The sequence below is a fragment of the Geotrypetes seraphini genome, chromosome 3 (genome assembly GCF_902459505.1).
Source record: "Geotrypetes seraphini chromosome 3, aGeoSer1.1, whole genome shotgun sequence".
Classification (NCBI taxonomy): Eukaryota; Metazoa; Chordata; class Amphibia; order Gymnophiona; family Dermophiidae; genus Geotrypetes; species Geotrypetes seraphini.
In genome coordinates this window covers 337,356,604-337,376,869 of record NC_047086.1, presented here as the reverse complement: position 1 = coordinate 337,376,869, position 20,266 = coordinate 337,356,604, and the positions used below count along the sequence as shown (strand labels likewise).

Sequence of the window (20,266 nt, the reverse complement as noted above, 5' to 3'; positions counted from 1 at the left end):
CGAAACATGTCGGGTCATGTTCCCAGGGTTTAGCTGGCATAAGATAAGTACACTGAACCTCAGTATTTCTTACTATTACCTAATAAATTATTTATTTAAACATACTATTTAAACAAAAAGCACTTATAAATGAATGAAGTAGCCAGTGATGATTGCACCACGTAATTTCTTCCCCCAGTAATAAGATATTACAGCGGTGGAGTGGTGGGGCTGAGGATTTTTCATTTATCCACTCATGAGTCTGCAAGGTTAAGATTCTTATCCAGTATACACTTTTTATAATAGTTCTGGACTTATACTGGAATAAGGACTACTGAAACTAGTGCCATAGTTCTAATGAGCTTAGTCTGATTTACCAACGGCATTTTCCACCTAAACAAGCTCCTGCCATTCGTCAGCCTGTCAAGAGGCAACATCCACAGAAGCAGCAGAAGCCTCAACCACCTGCTGTTCCTAAGGCTCCTCAGCCTTTTTGACTGTCTGGAAAAGAGCATAACCTCAGTCGTTCTGCCATTTCCCGTTTTTCCCCCTATCTGAGGTCATCTCCATCATTTTTACCATCGATGGACGACTGTTACCACCGACCTCTGGGTCCTTTCCATCCTCCGGAACATCCGCCAAGAGAATATCCTTCCAATTCTACCCAGACCGCCCTTCTTCTTCAGGAAGCTCAAGCTTTGCTTCAGCTCCGTGCCATTGAGCCAGTTCCTTTGGCTCAGCAGAACAAGGGATTTTACTCCCGGTACTTCCTTGTTCCGAAGAAGACGGGCGATCTGCGGCCCATTTTGGATCTCAGGGTGCTCAACAAATTTCTGGTCAGAGAAAAATTTTGCATGTTGACCCTGGCATCACTGTATCCCCTCCTCGAGCAGAACGACTGGTTATGCTCTCTGGATCTCAAGGAGGCCTACACTCACATTCCCATCCATCCGGCCTCCCATCAATACCTCAGATTTCGGGTGGGAAATCTACATTATCAGTACAGAGTGCTCCTTTTGTCTTGGCCTCGTCACCCAGAGTCTTCACCAAGTATCTGGTTGTGGTGGCTGCAGCGCTCAGGAACCATGGTCTTCAGGTGTTTCCCTACCTGGACGTCTGGCTCATCAAGGATTCCACGTCCCAGGGAGTCGTCCTAGCGACCCAGCGGACTATCTTGTTCCTGCAGAGTCTGGGATTCGAGATCAACTTTCCGAAGTCCCATCTCCAGCCTTCTCAGACTCTTCCATTCATCGGAGCTGTCCTGGATACAGTCCAACTCAAGAGCGTTCCTTCTTAACAACATCTGGAAGCTCTTCTCCATCTTTGTCATTCAGTCTCCTCTTGCCCGTCCATCTCAGCGAGACACATGATGGTTCTTTTGGGTCACATGACTTCCACAGTACATGTGACTCCTTTTGCCAGACTTCACCTCAGAATTCCTCAGTGGACCCTGGCATCTCAATGGACGCAGGTTTCCAATCCTCTGACTCGACACATCCAGGTCACTCCTGCTCTGACACAATCTCTGTGCTGGTGGTTGCTCTCTTCCAATCTATCCAGAGGCTTACTTTTTCACACGCCCCCCCATCAGAAGGTTCTCACGACCGATTCTTCAACTTACGCTTGGGGGGCTCATCTAGATGGTCTCCATACTCAAGTCTATTGGACCTGTACGGATCGTCAAAATCACATCAATCTCCTGGAGCTCGGGGCGATTTTCAACGCTCTCAATGATTTTTAACATCTGCTTCACGACCGTGTAGGCCTCATTCGCACGGACAATCAAGGCGCAATGTATTATGTCAACAAACAAGGAGGGACGGGATCTGCCTCCCTCTGTCAGGAAGCTCTGAAAGTTTGGGATTGGGCAGTCCGCCAACCGCAAGACCTACATACCTCCCTCCAAAGAGCAGCGCTCTAAACAGGCTGCTTTGCAGCCTTCTTCCGTCGGGGCCTTCCGTGCGCTGTGTTACTGATGACGTCATCAGTGATGCAGCTGAGTGAATGCTCCAATGGGAGAAGGCCGTGAAGCAGCCTGTTTAGAGTGCTGCCAATGCTGCTCTTTGTAGGTCTCGCGGTCTGAAGGTTGGTGGGGTTCGGACAGGAGGGAGAGATGGAAAAATGGGAGGATCAGCAGGGGGGTAAGCTGCGGGGGTGGGGGGAAGAGCTGCTGCTGGCGAATCCAAGACATTCGGGTTAGGCTTCCGGGGACAAGGAGTTATTTTGGGGTAGGACTTATATTGGGACCTATCCTGAAAATCATGCTAGGGCTTATTTTCGGGGTAGGTCTTATTTTCAGAGAAACATGGTAGTTGTGACTTTTGATACTGAATGCTCTTTTTTAATTTACATATTTCAAACACTATTAAGTCAACGTTCTATAAGTTTCATTTGATATGTTCTATACAATCGTTGATTTGTCCTTCGTTAAATATCTTAATACACTCTTGTAAATCAGCAACTAGATTACTGTAATTCCTTGTTGAAAGGGGTTAGACTTTAAAGGATTGCAAAATATTCAAAATACTGCCTTGAGATTAATCTATAATGCAAAGAAATTTGATCATATTACTCCTTTATTCAAAAAAGCTCATTTGCTACCAATTTCACATTGGATTACTTATAAAATATTAGTTTTTAGATACTACAAACAAACAAACCAAATTATTTATTGCATCATCTTTCACCTTATGTCCCACAAAGAACTTTACATTTGGTGGAACATAAGCGATTAGTAATTCCTTCATATTGGGAAGTAGTCAATGAACGAACACATTAGGCAATCTACTTTTGCAATTAATGGTCCTTTCTTTGGCATCTACTTCCAGTCCACTGACGACTACATATTTCTTTGGACTCTTAAGATCAATTTAAAAACTTTTCTTTTTCGTAATGTGTATTCTTAAAATTATTTGATTTATGGAGGACATTTACAAAGCCAAAAAATTCGATCACGTCTCTCCACTTCTCAAAAAAGCACATTGGCTCCCAGTTACACACCGAATCTTATTTAAAATATGTCTGCTTACATTTAAATCATTATTATTTAAAACCCCCGCTTTTATATTTAGAGTTTTAATTCCTTATCGTACTTCGAGACAGTTAAGATCGCAGGATCAACACTTATTGGCAATACCCTCACTGAAAGTTATCAATACAAGGCGTCACACCATGTTCTCAATAACAGCTCCTCAATCTTGGAATGATCTCCCACTTTTTATTCGAGAGGAAAGGAACCTAGATAAATTTAAATCCAAACTTAAGAGCTTCCTTTTTAATGATGCTTTTAATGTATAAATTTTATATTCTAAAACTTTTTTACTTTTCACTTTTTATTTTATATATTAAATATAAATTTTATTTGCTACCCCTCCTATTGTTTTTTCCTTAAATGTAATTAAATTAAATTAATAATGATTGTAACCCTTTAAAAAACCTTCCTTAGCTTTGAAATGATATGTAGAAATTATGTATAGCAATGTCTGTAATTATATTGTTTGTTATATTTGTCACCCCAACTGATTTTTAATGAGATTGTACATCGCCTAGGAAATGTGATAGGCGATTAATCAAATTTTTGTAATAAACTTGGAAACTTATAAAGATGGATGCAGCCTTGCCTAGCACAAGTAGCACCTTCCTACTGTATTATCCCCTACTGTAGGAAGATTTATGGTACTAATCAATTACATAAACAAATTATGTCTCTGATAGTGGTCTAGGGAAAACCATAAACGCTGATCCAGGTTCAAATTTCTTGGTCTATTTATACGACACAAAACCCAGGCTAATGAGAAATATCTTTATTATGAAAATAGAAAAATATAATTCACAAGCCAGCTGCAATATCTAAAAATATTGTACACAAAATATCTGATTACATAAATGAAACTCAGTACATAATTATCACAATATAATTGTTAGAAACTAAGTAAAACTAATTGTTGCACACACTAAACAATTCCTAATAATAATCCCTGATTAGCAAATGATTACCGTATCACCAAGGTAACTTTACAAACCTTGTCCTCTATCACAATTGGATCCTTATCTAACCCAGCTAATAAGACCGTAAATTCCGTATGCTCACCCTTAATCAGGCCTCCGGCACAAATGAGGTGAAATGGAAACTTTTCTTGTTAGCTGTAGGCGATGCAGGAAATCCTTGTTAAAGGTACACGTGTTCGTCAGTTCTGGGTAAGGCTATAATTCATCAGCAGACAAGTTCCTTTTAGTGCTGAATTCAGAGCTGTATTAGAGTCCGAATTACTCTCTCTTAGGCAGAGAGTCACACGAGGTAACTTACAGGTCTAATTATTAAAAGAAAAGGTTACGTGCAGAACACCTGTGGGAAGATGTGAGCTTCCCCCCATCTCAACACAGACTAATTAATTAATTAGCACCTTCTCCCTTGGATCTCATCAGATGACTTCCTCGGACCAATCCAGAAACAGAACTTGGATGAATAGCCTTTCTGTGTAAAGTATCATATAGGCTGGTAGACCCAGGGCCATTAGACAGATAAGAACAGGATAACTTCCCCCAGAATCACACAGTCCATTATGAAGGCACAGATGGATGTCCTTGAGTAGAATAACATTTTGGTACATACCCATAATGCATCAGGCAGAAACAGCAAAGCTGTGTACTTCTTTCTTCTTGCAAAATTCATGCTGGAAAGTTTCTTGCAGACATTGGTTCAGAAAGATTTCTTGCAGACAATGGTTCAGGCTTGGTTAGGTCATAGAGGCCTAATCTTCAGGTGCAATTACGGAAACACCCCTACAGTCCCCCCCCCCCCTTGAAGGAGAAATAACTGCAATGAAGTCTATTTCACCTTCAACCTAACTAATTAAGAAAGGATTGTCAAGACCCAAGGTGATACAAAAATGCATAAACATAACTAATACCATCTGAATCAGCAATAAATCAAAGATATCAATAATCAATGTATAATAATCATAAAGGCCAGGGTAAAATATATGAACCCAGCCAAATAAATGATAACAAAATTACTGATAAATGGCAATATATGATAAAATCAAAAATCATAACTACATAGCAAGGCACAAAAGGTATGCCAAAGCAAAAGTTAAGACAGATAGACCAAAATAAAAAATACGGCTAGCAAAATCAACCCTTCATAGCCGCAATGTAATCATGCATTCTTAAGTCCAGATGTGATGGTTTACGACGAATAAGACGTCGAATCCGGATGGTCTCATAGAGTGCAAAAACAGAGAACCCAAATAAGAAAACCCACAGGATGGCAAAAATTGGAATAACAACAGTGATAAAAAGGTCAACACTGCGGGTATCAATAACTTCATGTACATGGGAGGAACCAACATAATAGTCCGCAATATGAAGCTTATCATTATCAACTTTCAGTTCAATAGTGTGGGAAGGTTTTGACAACAAATATTGTTCCACTTCAAGGTTAAAGTGATGGGATGGCCACGGAAAACATCCAGGATTTCCAATTCAGTCTCAGTAGAAGTAGAGTCCAAATAGAAAAGAGAAACATCGAAAAAATGATGTTCTGGAGCAAGATCTGGAACGGGAAGAACAAGAAACCAGGAGAATCTTGAAGGACAACACGGGATGCAGACTAGGATCGATCACTTGGGTAACAACTCCAATCAGCAGGACAACCAGGAACAGCATCGGCAGAACTCGTTTCGCCAACTGAAAAACAGAAAAGAGAGAACAGCCTAGGCTGTTGCTAGGTTAATGTCATTCATCACAACAATGGTGTCATCCTGGGCAAATTTACTGGGATGACATGGTCTCATTGATTAATGTGGACCCATATAAGGACATCTACACCTGGAGAATTTGACTTGGTGCGAATTTGATAGGCCACAGGTGAAGCTTTTTCCACTATAGGGAATGGACCATGCAAGCTTGGCAAAAATTTACTTTCTTTGGTCTTGGTTTTGCCAAAATTGTAATAGAATACCTTGTCGCCAATTTGGTATTCCTTTGTGGTAGTCCTATGATCATAATAGGCTTTTCTACCTTTAGCAGCAGTTTCCAGATTTTTCTGGGCAAAATAAAATGCACCCTGTAAATGTTGACGTAAATGGGTGACATATTCATGGGCAGTAGCAGCACTAGAAAGATTTACATCATTAGTTCTATACAACAAATGAATCGGTAATGTCATTTCTCTACCTGTCATCATTTCAAAAGGCGTCACCCCCGTAGACCGGTGAGGTGTGGCACGAATAGCCATCAGTACCAAAGATAACTTCATGTCCCAATCCTTACCAGAGGTAGACACGTACTTCTTCACGATGGTGATGATGGTACGATTCGCTCTTTCCACTTGTCCCGATGATTGAGGGTGGTAAGCTATGTGCAATTTACTTTTCACTCCGAGCATCTTCCACATGTGTCGCATCACATCCGCCGTGAAATGTGATCCTTGGTCTGAGTCCACTCGCGTGGGCAAACCCCACCTACTGAACACATGATTCAGTAACAAGGTAGCGGTAGTCTCTGCCGTACAATTGGGTGCAGGCAAGCACTCAATCCACTTGGTAAACAAACAGGTGACAGTCAGCATATATTTATTACCTCGGGAGGAACGGACCACTGGGCCAATCCAGTCAATCTGGATGTCGGACCAAGGCATGACCAAACCCTTCTTTCTCAAGGGTGCTCGGTGAATGGGTGTAGAGGGTTGAAATTGACAACAAGTCAAGCAACCTCTCGTATATAACTGCACATCTTGCCGTATATGAGGCCAGTAGGCCACTTGCTTCAGTGTCTCATATGTAACTTCTTCACCTCTATGTCCAGCACAAGGTTCATCATGGGCATGTTGCAACATGATTCCTCGATATGCACGGGGTACCACCCACTGCACGATACCATGCTTACTCGTCCGAGTGAGCAGGTCCTGGTGAATCGAGAATTTCTCTCTGGAGGTGTAGAGTATCCTCAGTTCTTCATCCTTCTGGTCATCTTCAGACAATGGATGATCCTGTGGATTCTGTTTGAAGTTATAGAACTTTCCCAGGATAAGATCTGTCTTCTGAGTGGTTACAAGATCAAAGGAAGGGACATCATTACCCCACTGCACTATAGGTGTTTCAGCTACCTGTTTCGCTTGGCGTCGAGTAATAGCATGTACCATCGAGAACAACTCTTCAGGGCATTGGCATAATTCACCTGACAAAGCACCTTCTTTGGCCAGTTGATCCGCAAGGTCATTTCCGATCTTGTCATCACTATTAACCTTGGCGTGACCTTTCACTTTCTTCCAGTGGATGGTCATGTCATTGTTGCGTACCAATTGATCTAAAGCTAGAATCAAGTCGCCATGACGGACAGGCTATCCTTTGGAATTTAACATGTCCTTCTTTTTCCACACGGGTAAGTGAGACACAAAGTTCTGACGTACATAATCATAATCTGTACAGATAATCAGTTCTGGGATCCCCTTCTGTACTGCAGACTGTACAGCAACCAAGGCTGCTACAATCTCTGCATATTGGTTGGTTTTAGCACCCAATCTATACTTCAAGGTTTCCATAGGTGTGTCGACATTCCACACACACTACACCTACTCCTGCGACCAGAGCATGGGCCGAGGCCTGGTTGAAGGCACAGCCATCCACGTAGACTTGAGGTATATTGGCACAGAGCTGGTCATCATAAAGATGATGACAATGGGGTTCCTCCTCTTCTGGTGGAACATCAGGTTCCGGTATACCTGTAAGAGAATCTTGTTCTGTACAATCATGCAATTCTGCTATCCCTTGGGCTACTGTGTTACGATGTTTCAGGGCATACTTTACCTGTAAAGGCCATCCTTGGAGAGCCAAAGTCCATGAGACTATTCGGCTATTGGAGACACGACCAGTCTTGATCTTGTCACTACCCAAGAAACTAATGGGTTGATGACAAGTCTCTACAATGAGTTTTTCTCCTTGGATGTAACTCCGAAAATGTTGAAGAGCCCAAACAGTTGACAGTAGAGCTTTCTCACAGTCAGAATACTTCTTTTCTACATCAGTGAAGCCTTTGCTTGCATAGGCCACCACACGCTTGTCAGAGTCGTATTTCTGGTACAGGACAGCACTCATAGAGTGTTTGGAGAATCCTAGGTCGATAAAGAATTCACGACCACTCTCGGGGTAGGCTAGGCAAGGAAAGCGACTAAGCTGTTATTTCATGTGTTGCATAGCAACTTCCTGTTCAGGACCCCACGTCCAAGGTACATCCTTCTTCAGTAAGGCGACCAAAGGTCTAGAGATCTCCGCATACTGATCTATGAACTGTCGAGAATAGTTGCATATCCCCAAAAATGAACGAAGTTCCGTCAGATTGGTAGGTCTCCTCAACTGTTGTAGGGCCTGTATCCTTTTCTTCTGTGGTCGAAGACCTTCAGAGGAAATTTCATACCCTAAGTAATTCAGAGATGTTCAGCACCATTGACCTTTGGCAAGGGTCAATTTAGCTCCTGCATTCTGCAATTGTTGGAACACATGTTCTACCTCTTCCAGGTGTTTCTGAAAGGTGGGACTCTTGATCAGGATGTCATCCACATAGACTAGAGTTCCTCGAGCTTCCGCATCTGGAAGGGCTTTAAGGAGAAATATGTTGAACTCAGCTGGAGAGTTCAGAAAACCAAAAGGTGTTCTATTCCATGTGTACTGTTTCTTCCTAAAGGTAAATGCTAGTTTGTATTGATCCGGTGGATGTACAGGAACTGTACAAAATCCAGACGCTAAATCCAAGCTGGTAAAATACTCAGCTCCTTTGATGGTAGTCAAGCTCTGGTCTATTGAATCTTATGCTCGTCTTGTCTCTGCATTCCATACCAAGCCCATGTTTGCGTCCGTGTTTTGGGATGATTTCTTTCATTCAGTGTTCACTGTTCATACCAATGTAACTGCGATACGGATTGCGCTTGACTGTAGCACTTCTGAGACTCTCTCTCTGCCTACTACGTCTTTCCTGCTTTTCCCTGTGGTCAGAGCTGCCGACCCTTTGGACTTCAGCTCTGAAGAGGGGGAGGGGGGAAAGTTTGCCGGAGTGTTCCGCGTCTGCTGTGGATGATTTGTTGATCTGTGAAAAGTCCTGCTCTGAGGAATCTTTGCTTTTAACATCTTGTGAAGGGGGGGAACATAGCCCACGGCTTCAATTTTGCCCAGGCACGTCAGAAGAGAACAGGATATCTCCTGTCTCTCAGACACACCCAGTAAGGTCTACCTCCACTTCCTTTGATGTCACTAGATCTCCTGTCTCTCAGACACACCAGTAAGGTCTACCTCCACTTCCTGTGAGATCACTAGACTCACTGATTTTCAGACATGCCCAGTAAGGTCAGTTTCTGATGAGTCTGAACAACCACCAGATGGCAGCAGTGAACCAAACCCATCTCAACCAGTGCACACATCAGCTTCACAGCATTCACATTGCAACACTGTGTCAGTGAATATTATGCAGGCACAAGCAAAAGAGAATTTTTCTGTTAAACTGCCCTATCATACACAGATTCCCTCAGAAGAAGACCTCGATGGTCCACCCAAATTTTCTGAAGAGGATCTCGCCGAGAACCACCTTCTCCACTCACGATTGTTTCAAGTTCAAGTTTCAAGTTTATTAGGTGACTTGATCAATCGCTTAATCAAACATTCTAAGCGATGTACACTTTAAAATATAATTGTTAGAAACTAAGTAAAACTAATTGTTGCACACACTAAACAATTCCTTATAATAATAATAATCCCTGATTAGCAAATGATTACCGTATCACCAAGGTAACTTTACAAACCTTGTCCTCTATCACAATTGGATCCTTATCTAACCCAGCTGATAAGATCATAAATTCCGTATGCTCACCCTTAATCAGGCCTCCGGCACAAATGAGGTGAAATGGAAACTTTTCTTGTTAGCTGTAAGCGATGCAGGAAATCCTTGTTAAAGGTACACGTGTTCGTCAGTCCTGGGTAAGGCTATAATTCATCAGCAGAGTTCCTTCTCTTTTGGCATTTTGTATGGTTGATCTGTTAATTGTTTTATATTAAGATTGTAAACTACCTAGAAGAATTTCTAGTAGGCGGGGTAGTAAATGAATAAAAACTTGAAACTTAATGTAATTATTATTGTGTTACGAGTAGAGCAGACTCTTTTCTCCAGGGCTAACCACCTGCTTTGATATGAAATGATGAGTACTGGACATTCCAGAGAGAAGGGAGGCAGAGCAAAAAAAAAAAAAAAAAAAAAAGCAAATGAGGCTGTTTTCACATATCCTGCAGGTGAAGATGCGTAACCCCACTGGTTCAAAACTGAGGTTCCCATCTCCTAGAAAGAAAATTAATAAAGTAGGTATAAAATCTTCCCTTACCTATAGTATGTGTTCTCTTGAGGACAGCAGGCATATGTTCTCACACCTGCCCACCTCCCTTAGTTGTTTTCTTAACTTTGTTACTGAACTGAAGGTCCTGTAAGCTGATGGGTAGGAATGCACCAGCACACATGCAGTACGGATACTGCGTTTAAACAATTTAAAATGACACTGCACTTGGTGTCCCTACCAGGTTTCATGGATGACGTCACCCACATGTGAGAATATATGTCTGCTGTCCTTGGAGAATACCTGCTACAGATAAGTATCTTCACTGTCCTAAACAGGAATAATTTATTTATAGCAAGATTTTTAAGTATACATTTTTTGTACAAAAGCATACCATACAAGAAAAAAAATCTTGAGAAGGCAGTACTTGCAATCTTCAAACAGTACATAAATTAATCCAAACATAAGTCAGTTCATTCTGTTGAGCATATAATATTTATGTATTGTACAGTTGACCCTCCGTATCTGCGGAGGATCAGTTCCAGGACCCCCCTCCCCCGAGAGTGCTTTCGTCTCCTAACTCCTCTCACCTTGGGTTCTGCATCCCAACCCTATATGTCATGTCTATCTGTCCAAGTTAGATTGTAAGCTCTTCCAAGCAGGGACAATCTAAAATGTCAAAATGTACAGCACTGTGTTTGCCTTTCAGCGCTTTATAAGTGATAAGAGGTAGGTCCTGCCAGACAAATCTGATCATTTTCTTTGACAGGATGACCAGAGAATTGGATATAGGATATGTGAAAGATGTGGTGTATTTAGATTCTAGCAAAGCCTTTAACAGTGTTCCACACAAATGTCTAATAAATAAACTGAATGCCCTCGGAACTGGTCCTAAAGTGACAGGCCAGATCGAGAACTGGTTGAGTGGAAGGCGACAGAAGACTTGTCCTGATTCTCTGAAGCATCCCGCTCTACTCTTCAGTTCTGCCAGATAACTCCTTTTGTTATCCGCCTTGAACCGCAAGGTAATGGCGGAATAGAAATCACTAATTTAATGTAGTGTGATCGCTCTGTAGAAAGGGATGTTACCAGTGGTGTGCCTCAAGGTTCTGTTCTTGGGGCTGTTAAGAACATAAGAACATAAGCAGTGCCTCCGCTGGGTCAGACCACAGGTCCATCCCGCCCAGCAGTCCGCTCCCGCGGCGGCCCAAAACAGGTCAAGACCTGTCTGAATCATCAGAAGGGGCTCCCTTGCCACCTTGGTTTCCCATTTAAGTCCTGCCTTCCTATCGAAGTCCTAGCCCTCCGGTCTTGCACATGCACGACCAGGTTAGTTTATACTCATTTCCTGATTTACTTCCTATACTTGTATTACCTCCCAGCTCCTCCTCTTTTGAACATTTTTATAAACCATATTGCTGAAGTGTTGTTGGGCAAGATTTACCTCTTTGCGGATGATACCATAATCTGCAATAGAGTAGACACACTGGATAGTATGAATAACATGAAGAAAGACCTGGTGAAGCTTGAAGAATGGTCTGAAATTTGGCAGCTAAAATCTAGAAACATAGAAAAATGTCGGCAGAAAAGGGCCACAGCCCATCAAGTCTGCCCACCTAACAGACCCACCCACCTAGGCTTACCTTCCCAGAGATCCCACTCTAATGCTAAGAAATCTAAGGTCATGCATTTGGACTGCAAAAACTGAGGAAATGGTACAGTTTAGGGCAGGGGTGTCCAACCTGCAGCCCAAGGGCCGCATGTGGCCCCGTGAAGTATTTTGTGTGACCCCGGTCGAGGGCGATGTAGTGTTTTCCTCTGCTGCCCCCGAGTGTTTACCATCTTGCCGGCTCCTTTCTCTGTTTTGCGACAGTGTTTGCAAGGCCCCAGAAACATTTTTTTCAGCCAATGTGGCCCAGGGAAGCCAAAAGGTTAGACATCCCTGGTTTAGGGGTTAAAGAACTTAGGTGCACGACAGAAGAGCGGGACTTGGGCGTGATTGTATGTGATGATCTTAAGGTGGCCAAACAGGTTGAAAAGGTGACAGCGAAAGCTAGAAGGATGCTAGGGTGGATAGGGAGAAGTATGGCCAGTAGGAAAAAGAAGGTATTGATGCCCCTGTATAAGATTTTGGTGAGACTTCATTTAGAATATTGTGTACAATTCTGAAGGCTACACCTTCAAAAGATATAAAATGGATGGAGTCGGTCCAGAGGAAAGCTGTTAAAATGGTATGTGGTCTTCATCATAAGGCATATGGGGACAGACTTAAAGATCTCAATCTGTATACTTTGGAAGAAAGGTGGGAAAAGGGAGATATGATAAGAGATGTTTGAATACCTATGTAAATGCACATGAGTCGAGTCTCTTTCATTTGAAAGGAAACTGCAATGAGGGGGCATAGGATGAAGTTAAGAGGTGATAGGCTCCGGAGTACATTACATTACATTACTGTTTTCTATCCCGCCAATACCTTTCAGTTCTAGGTGGTTTACAAAAAGAGTTGGCCTGGGCATTCCCAGGGAGTTTACAGAGTTGATAGAGTGAGCTTATACGAATTGAAGACTAGCATGAGTGAAAGGTTTTGGGGGAGGGTTTATAAGGTTTTTGATGAGTGATGGGTTTGGGGGAGAGGGTTTCTAAGATTTTTGATTAGTTCATTTGACAAATTTTTTGAAAAGTATAGTTTTCAGTTCTTTCCTGAATGTTTTGTAGTTGGTCAGTAGCTTGGAGAAGTGGCAATCTATTTTCGCTGTTCTGTTGGCTAGTAGTTCGTCATATAGTTTTTTGCTTTGTATGCCTTTTGCTGGGGGATGGGTGAAGAGGGGCCTGTGTTCTCCTTGGCCTTGATGTGTTATTTCTGATCAGGTGTTTGTTCAGGTAACTGGGACCAGTTCCATTTAGGACTGAAGAGAGTGCAAAATAATTTATATTGTATGCTTGCTTGTATTGGGAGCCAGTGTGAGTCTTGGTAAGCAGTAGTAATGTGATTTATTTTTTCAATGAATCTATCAATCTGAGAGCTGTGTTTTGCACCGTTTGTAATTGTTTTAAGGTATAGGTGGGGCATGACAGGTATAGGCTGTTACAGTAGTCCAGGAGGCCCAGGATTAGCGCTTGGACCATGAGTCTGAATTGTTCTTTGTTGAAGTATTTTCTGATTTTTCTTGGGTTGTACCTGGTTGCAAATGCCTTCTGGACCGTTTTGCTGATTTGAAGTCGCATGGTGCAGCCTTTGTCTATTATTATTCCCAGCAGTTTTAGGTTGGGTTGTAGGGGGTATAGGTTGGAGTTTGATTCTAGGTTTGTTATGGAGGGTGTTTTTGTTTTTGGGGTTTTTTTTTCCCCTGGAAGTAGGAATTTGGTTTTGTCTTGATTCAACTTTAGTTTGTGGTCTCTCATCCATTGTGATATTGTTTCTAGTGTTATGTGTATTTTGATTGTTGTGTCATTGGTGGATTGGTCGAAAGGCAAGATGATGGTGATATCATCTGAGTAGCTGTATGAGGTTATGTCTAATTTGTCTAGGTATGTGCCGAGTGTGTCTATGTAGAGGTTGAAGAGTGTTGGGGATAGTGGTGAGCCTTGGGGTACTCCGCAGGGATTGTTCCAGGGTTCAGATTGTTCTTTCTTTGGACTCTGTATTTCCTTGAGCAGAAGAATCCTTAAAACCAGTTGTAGACTCTGCCTGTGATTCCTATTGCCTCCAGAGTTTGTAGTAAGATGTTGTGATCTACCAGGTTAAATGCTATGGTGAGGTCTAGTTGAATGAGCAGCATTTTTTTGCCTTTGCTTAGGTGTTGTTTGGCTGTGTGTAGGAAAAATAGTAGTAATGTTTCTGTACTGTGTTGGCCTCTGAAGCCTGATTGTGAGGGGTGGAGTAAGTTGTGGTTTTCTAGGTATTCGGAGAGGAGTTTTGCTACGAAGCCTTTTATTATCTTGGCGTATAGTGGTATTGAGGTTATGGGTCTGTAATTGGATGGTTGATCTGTAGCTCCCTTAGGGTCTTTCAGGATGGGGGTTATGATGATCTGGGAGAGATCTTGCGGGAATTGGCCTTCTGTGAGCATGTGATTAGTCCATTGCAAGAGGTGGGTGCGGAATCTGGTGCTGGCAGCTTTTAACAGGTATGGGGGATAGTGATTGAGGTCGCATGATTGTATTTTTTGTAGAGTCTGTCTAAGTTGAGCCATTGTATGTCTTGGAAGTCTGACCAGTTTCTGTCTGCTGCAAGGTGATAGGCTCCAGAGTAGTCTAAGGAAATACTTTTTTTACAGAAAGGGTGGTAGATGCATGGAACAGGTGGTGTTGACAGAGATTGTGTGTCTGATTTTAAGAGAGCCTGGGATAGGCACATGCGATCTCTTTGAGAGAGAAAGAGATAATGGTTACTGCGGATGGGCAGACTAGATGGGTGTTTTGGCCTTTATCTGCCATCATGTTTCTAAGTAGTAGTAGATGCTTAAGTCTCTTGCCCCCCACTGCACTGCACAATGTGCCGCTAGCGTTCTACTCATGTCTTCAACCCTGCAGGGCCCTTGCAGCAATTGTATCAGCCAAACTTAAAGGCTGAGGCCTGCACCGGGCCTCTCCCTCTGACCCGGCTTGCCCCTTCTGAGACAACTTCCTGGACAGACTGGGTCAGAGGGAGAGGACTGGTGCATGCTGCAGGCTTTGAGTACAGCTGTTGTTGTTTTCTGTAGGGTCCCAGTAAGGCTGAAGACATGATGATGGAGGACCTGATACAGAGAGCCGTGGTTGGTTGAATTTGTAGATCCCAAACCTGCAGATACGAAAGGCCAACCCTAGAGCCATGATAAAAGTTCAGTTTCAACAAGTTATTAGCATTACATATGTTTTTATTTTCCTTTGAACAAGATTAAGTACCAATTTTAAATTACACACAGGTTATTACATTACATTACATTACATTACATTAATGACTTCTATTCCGCCTGTACCTTGCAGTTCTAAGCGGATTACAACAAAAAGATAACTGGACATTTCCAGGAATAGGAATACAATTAACGACGTAGGGCCTAATACATCTAAACGATAGCTGGACGTTTTCAGGAAGAGGAATACAGTTAAAGGCGTTAGGTCTAAATCACATGTTGAAGGGAGGATCCTAAGAAGGGGAGAGAGGGGAGAGGAGTGGGGTTAGGAAATTAGAATGTATTTCTTGAATAGTATGGTTTTGATTTCTTTTCGAAAAGCTTTGAGGTCAGTTGAAGCTGTCAGTAGGTTGGTGATGGAGGGGTCCAATTTAGCTGCATGTGTTGCTAGTAGGTTGTCGTACATCTTTTTGCGCTTAGTTCCTTTATAAGGGGGGTAGGAGAAAGGGGACTGGGTTCTCCTTTGTCTGGAATAGAGGTTCCTATTTAGGCGGTTGTTTAAGTGGGAGGGTGCCGTTCCGTTTAATGTTTTGAATATTATGCAATATAGCTTAAATTGGATGCGGGCTTGTATTGGAAGCCAGTGTGAATCTAGGAAGGCGTTGGTGATGTGGTCAAATTTTCGAAGGGAATAGATCAGTCTGAGGGCAGTGTTCTGGACAGTCTGTAGTTGTTTTATTAGGTAGGTGGGACAAGGAAGGTAGAGGATATTGCAATAGTCCAGTAGACTTAGGACTAGGGATTGAACTATGAGTCTGTATTGTTCTTTGCCGAAGAATTTTCTAATTTTGCGAAGGTTGCGCATGGTAAAGAATGCTTTTTGTGTGATTTTGTTGATTTGCACCTGAAGAGTGCAACATCTATCTACTGTTACTCCAAGGAGTTTGAGAGTGGTCTGTATAGGATATTTGGTGGTTTTTATTTCTAGTTCTGTTATCGAGGGGGTTTTGTCTTTTTCAAGCAGTAGAAATTTAGTTTTGTCTGGATTGAGCTTCAGTTTGTGTTCTGTCATCCAGTTTTCCACTATTTCTAGGGTTTTTACCAGGTTATCTGTTGTAGTGGGGTCTTGTGAGTCAAAGGGAAGGAGTATGGTTATATCGTCTGCATAGCTGAATGAGGTTACTTCGAGTTTGTCTAATAGGGTACCAAGGGAGGCGATGAAGACATTGAAGAGCATGGGTGAGAGTGGTGAGCCTTGAGGTACTCCGCAGGGATTGGTCCAGGTTTCCGATAGTAGATCTTTTGTTTTTACTCTGTATGTTCTTGTTTTGAGGAATCCTTGGAACCAATTGTATACTCCGCCTGAGATCCCTATTGCTTCTAATATCTGAAGAAGTATACTGTGGTCAACCAGGTCAAATGCGGCTGAGAGGTCTAGTTGAATTATCAGCATCCTTCTTCCTTTGCTAAGGTGTTGTCGGGCTGTATCTAGAAGGGAGGCTAGCAGTGTCTCAGTGCTGTGGTTGGATCTGAACCCTGATTGAGTTGGGTGGAGTAGGTTGTGGTCTTCAAGGTAGTTGGTGAGGTATTGGGCAACCAGACCTTCTATTAGTTTAACATAAAATGGAATAGAGGCTATGGGTCGGTAGTTGGAAGGGGTGTCTATTGGTCCTTTGTGGTCTTTCAGTATTGGAGTGACTATGATTTCTCCTAGGTCTTGTGGGAATTGGCCTTCCGTGAGCGTTGTTTGGATCCATTGCAATAGGCAAGCTCTAAATTTGGGGGAGGCATTTGTTAGTAAATATGAGGGGCAATTATTCAGGTCGCATGAGGCTCGACTATATTTATTGTAGAGTTGGTTAAAGTCCCACCATTGCACCTTTTTAAAGTTGGACCAGTGTCTGTCGGCTGCAGTGGCTTCATCAGTTGTTGGGTTTATTATGATCTCTTCTAGGAGGGTCGGTGAGTTGGAGAAGGAGGCTCTGATGGTAGCGATCTTGTTCTTGAAGTGGTCTGCTAGTTGGGTGGCCGTTGGAGGTTGGATTCCTTGAGTGGCTAGGAATGGCTGTGTGTCTGTGAGGCTTTTCACAAGTTGGAAGAGTTTCTTTGTGTCTATGGATTCTGTGCCTATTAGTTTGGAGTAGTAAGCTCTTCGTTTTTCTTTAAGTTTGGCTTTGTATTGTTTTATTAGGTTTCTCCAAGCTACTTTGGTTAGTTCTTGGTTCTTTTTTTGCCATACTCTTTCGAGTTGTCTACAGTGTCTTTTTAGTTGAAGAAGTTCTGTGTCGAACCATTTGTCAGAGGATCTGCAAAGTTTGTGTTTTGTCTTTTCTGGGGCTAGTCCATTCAGGGTTGTTTCGCTCAGGGAGCGCCACTGGCGAATGAATACTTTGTGGTCTATGGAGGCGATTGCGGGGTCTACTGTGGTCCAGAAGGTAGAGGGGTCGATTTTTGGACGGGTTTTGAAGGTGGTTTTGTGGGTTTCGTGTTTGCTTGTGCTTTGTGTCCAGTTGATGTTGAAGGTGAATTTGAAGTGGTCTGACCATAGAGAGGGGTGCCAAGCCCCATTGGAGATATGAATGTTAGGTGTATGGGGGTGTTGGGCCATGTAAGCTGCAATATCGAGTTGGTGGCCTTTTTCGTGTGTGGGTTGCGGATACAGAATTTTAAAGTTACTGTTTGGTTTATTTTGAAATTAATTTGTATCCTTGTCTCAATGCAGGAATAAAAAAATATGTTGTGGGCTTAATTATTAAAACTTCATCTGATGCAACATGTGTTGAGGTAAGCTGTTTGTGTGAATTGTAGGGATTTTTGTGTGTGTGTGTGTGTTTTTTAATTTTATTTTGTTGCTGTTTAGTGTAGGGAAGCAAATACTGATTATTAAATATGCTGTTCTTTTTCAGAAAGAGAAGGTATATATAGGGAAGCTGAATATGATTCTCGTCCAGGTATGTCATCAATCACATCTGAGTTAATCTTTTTCTTTCCTTCTGAAGATTTTTTTTTTTTTTTAACTTTTGCTCAGGTCTTTTTTTTTTTTTTTTTTCACTAAATGTACCATCTCTTTGGGTTATTTTATACTCTTAAAAAAAGTATTCTGTGCAGCCTTTCAAGGTTGAAATTGTAAATGTTGTTTTTATTTGCTTAAAAAGAGAAAAAAAGCCCCCAAAGAGGAAACAATAAGGCAAACCAAAAAATAAGGAGGACTATCTATTCCAACACAAGAATAACATTTAACTTTTAATTCAGTTACGTCCCTTCTGGATTCCAGACTTTAAGGGGGTTCATAATCGAAACATAAACACGTCTAAAAACCTGCCCAAGTTGACACTTGGACGACCTAAAAGACAGGTCTTCCAAGTGCTGATATTCAAACCTATTTTTTTTATGTATCCAGGGACTTTTTAGGCCTCTGAATGGCGCTGTGTGTCCAGAGCTAAAAGGGATGTATCTGGAGGAGTGGTGTGGGCAAGATGTTTGCCGACCTAGACTTAGTCATCCTGCAGGGATAATTGAAAGTTTTACAAAATTTCTTGGATGGAACTTATACATTGTGACTTAGATGATGTGAAAACAGGTAGGTATAAGTGCCCAAAAGGTATCCAAAGTGACCAGATAACCACTGCAGAGACAAAGTAAAGACCCCCCACACACTCCCTCAGTATTCACTGATTCCCCTCCCCTCACAAATATCAGAATAAAAATGTACATACCTATCTCCAGAACATCAGCACCTAGTATAGGAAAACCTAGTAGAGCTGCACACAGGTTTCTTAAATAGCAATAGCAGTGGGGGGGGGGGGGCGGCTATTGAACCATAGAGAGGAGGACCCAGGCCCATAAGCCACTCTAACCACTACATACATGGTGGAAAATGTGAGCCCACCAAGAATCCCCAAAAAACCCTACTGTACTGTCATATAGGTGGCACCTGCAGCCATAAGGACTATTGGGGTTGTAGACAGGTGGGTATAGTGGATTTTGGGGGAGCTCCTGCGCAGAAGTTAAGTTATGGAACTCCTTGGTGGAACAGATACGAAATTGCTGTGAAAAGGGTAGCTTTAGAAAATTACTAAAGGCGCAGCTATTTGTTGATGCCTTTTTTTAGGTATTTCTGACAGTTGATTAATTAACCATGATCTTTTTATCCACATTCTGGTATCTTTTGAAGATTGTTTTTATGTTTATTTTACCATATGTTTTTAACTATTCGTTTGTTTTACCATGTACTTATTTTTATATATTGTATATGTAAATCTTGTAAACCGTTTAGTTTTAAACAGTATATAAATTTGTAAAATAATAACTTATATTTTATATAAATCGTTATCCACCCAGCAAAGAAACTGAATAACTTATCTTAAATAGATGCAAATGATCCAAAGGCTGACGGGACCCGTATCACCCTTTATATGGGCTTTCTCAAGGGTTCAATAAATGACGCTGCATCTATTTTTAGCTGCGTTACTCCCAATTTATCTACTGTAATAAAACCCTAAGTATGCATACGCACTTCAAACTTCGTGATCCCTGCACCCGTGATCCTTAGCTCCGTGCCAGTAGAACGAGCCTGTGGCAGTTTTCTGGTTTGTACTGCGCATGCGGAGTTTAAAATGGTGACCAGGGATGAGGAGAACACGCCGACGACTCCCTCCTCCTGCCCTGACTCACTCTAAGTCTTGACATGTCAAAATCTGGCCCGCAGGGTAGTAAATCTGGCCCGCCGGCACAAACCGCTGCCGCTGCTCTTCATTCACGTTTGCCCTCCTCTTCAAAGCAGCTTGCTGAGGATTGCCAGACAGCTGTAGCAAACCTCGCAGGCCGCTCTCCACCTTGGTAGCATGTTCCCTCTGATGCGATCCCGCCCATCCTCTGACATACAGGATCGCGTCAGAGGGAACATGCTACCGAGATGAAGATTGGCCTGCGAGGTTCACTATAGCTGGCCGGCGATCCTCAGCAGGCTGCTTTGAAGAGGAGGGCAGACGTGAATGAAGAGTAGTAGTGGCGGCAGCGGTTCGTGCCGGTGGGTCAGAAGAAACCAGGAAGCCGGGATAGAGGGAGGATAGGAACGACGGTTTGGGGTCAGGTATTAGGAAGCAGGGAAGAGGTGCTGCTGTACAGCGGGGAGGTAAAA

At 42.4% G+C, this 20,266-nt stretch overlaps 1 protein-coding gene across 5 annotated transcripts in view; it reads left to right on the top strand.

Annotated features, from left to right (window-relative positions):
• Positions 1-20,266, top strand: part of XPO1 (exportin 1) — a 555,220-nt gene that overhangs the window by 74,366 nt on the left and 460,588 nt on the right. For all 5 annotated transcript variants that reach the window (XM_033936440.1, XM_033936441.1, XM_033936437.1 and 2 more), the window contains exons 5-6: positions 17,849-17,910; positions 18,033-18,077. In XM_033936440.1, the coding sequence (XP_033792331.1) occupies positions 17,849-17,910; positions 18,033-18,077 (107 nt within the window). The remainder of the gene's footprint in view (positions 1-17,848; positions 17,911-18,032; positions 18,078-20,266) is intronic.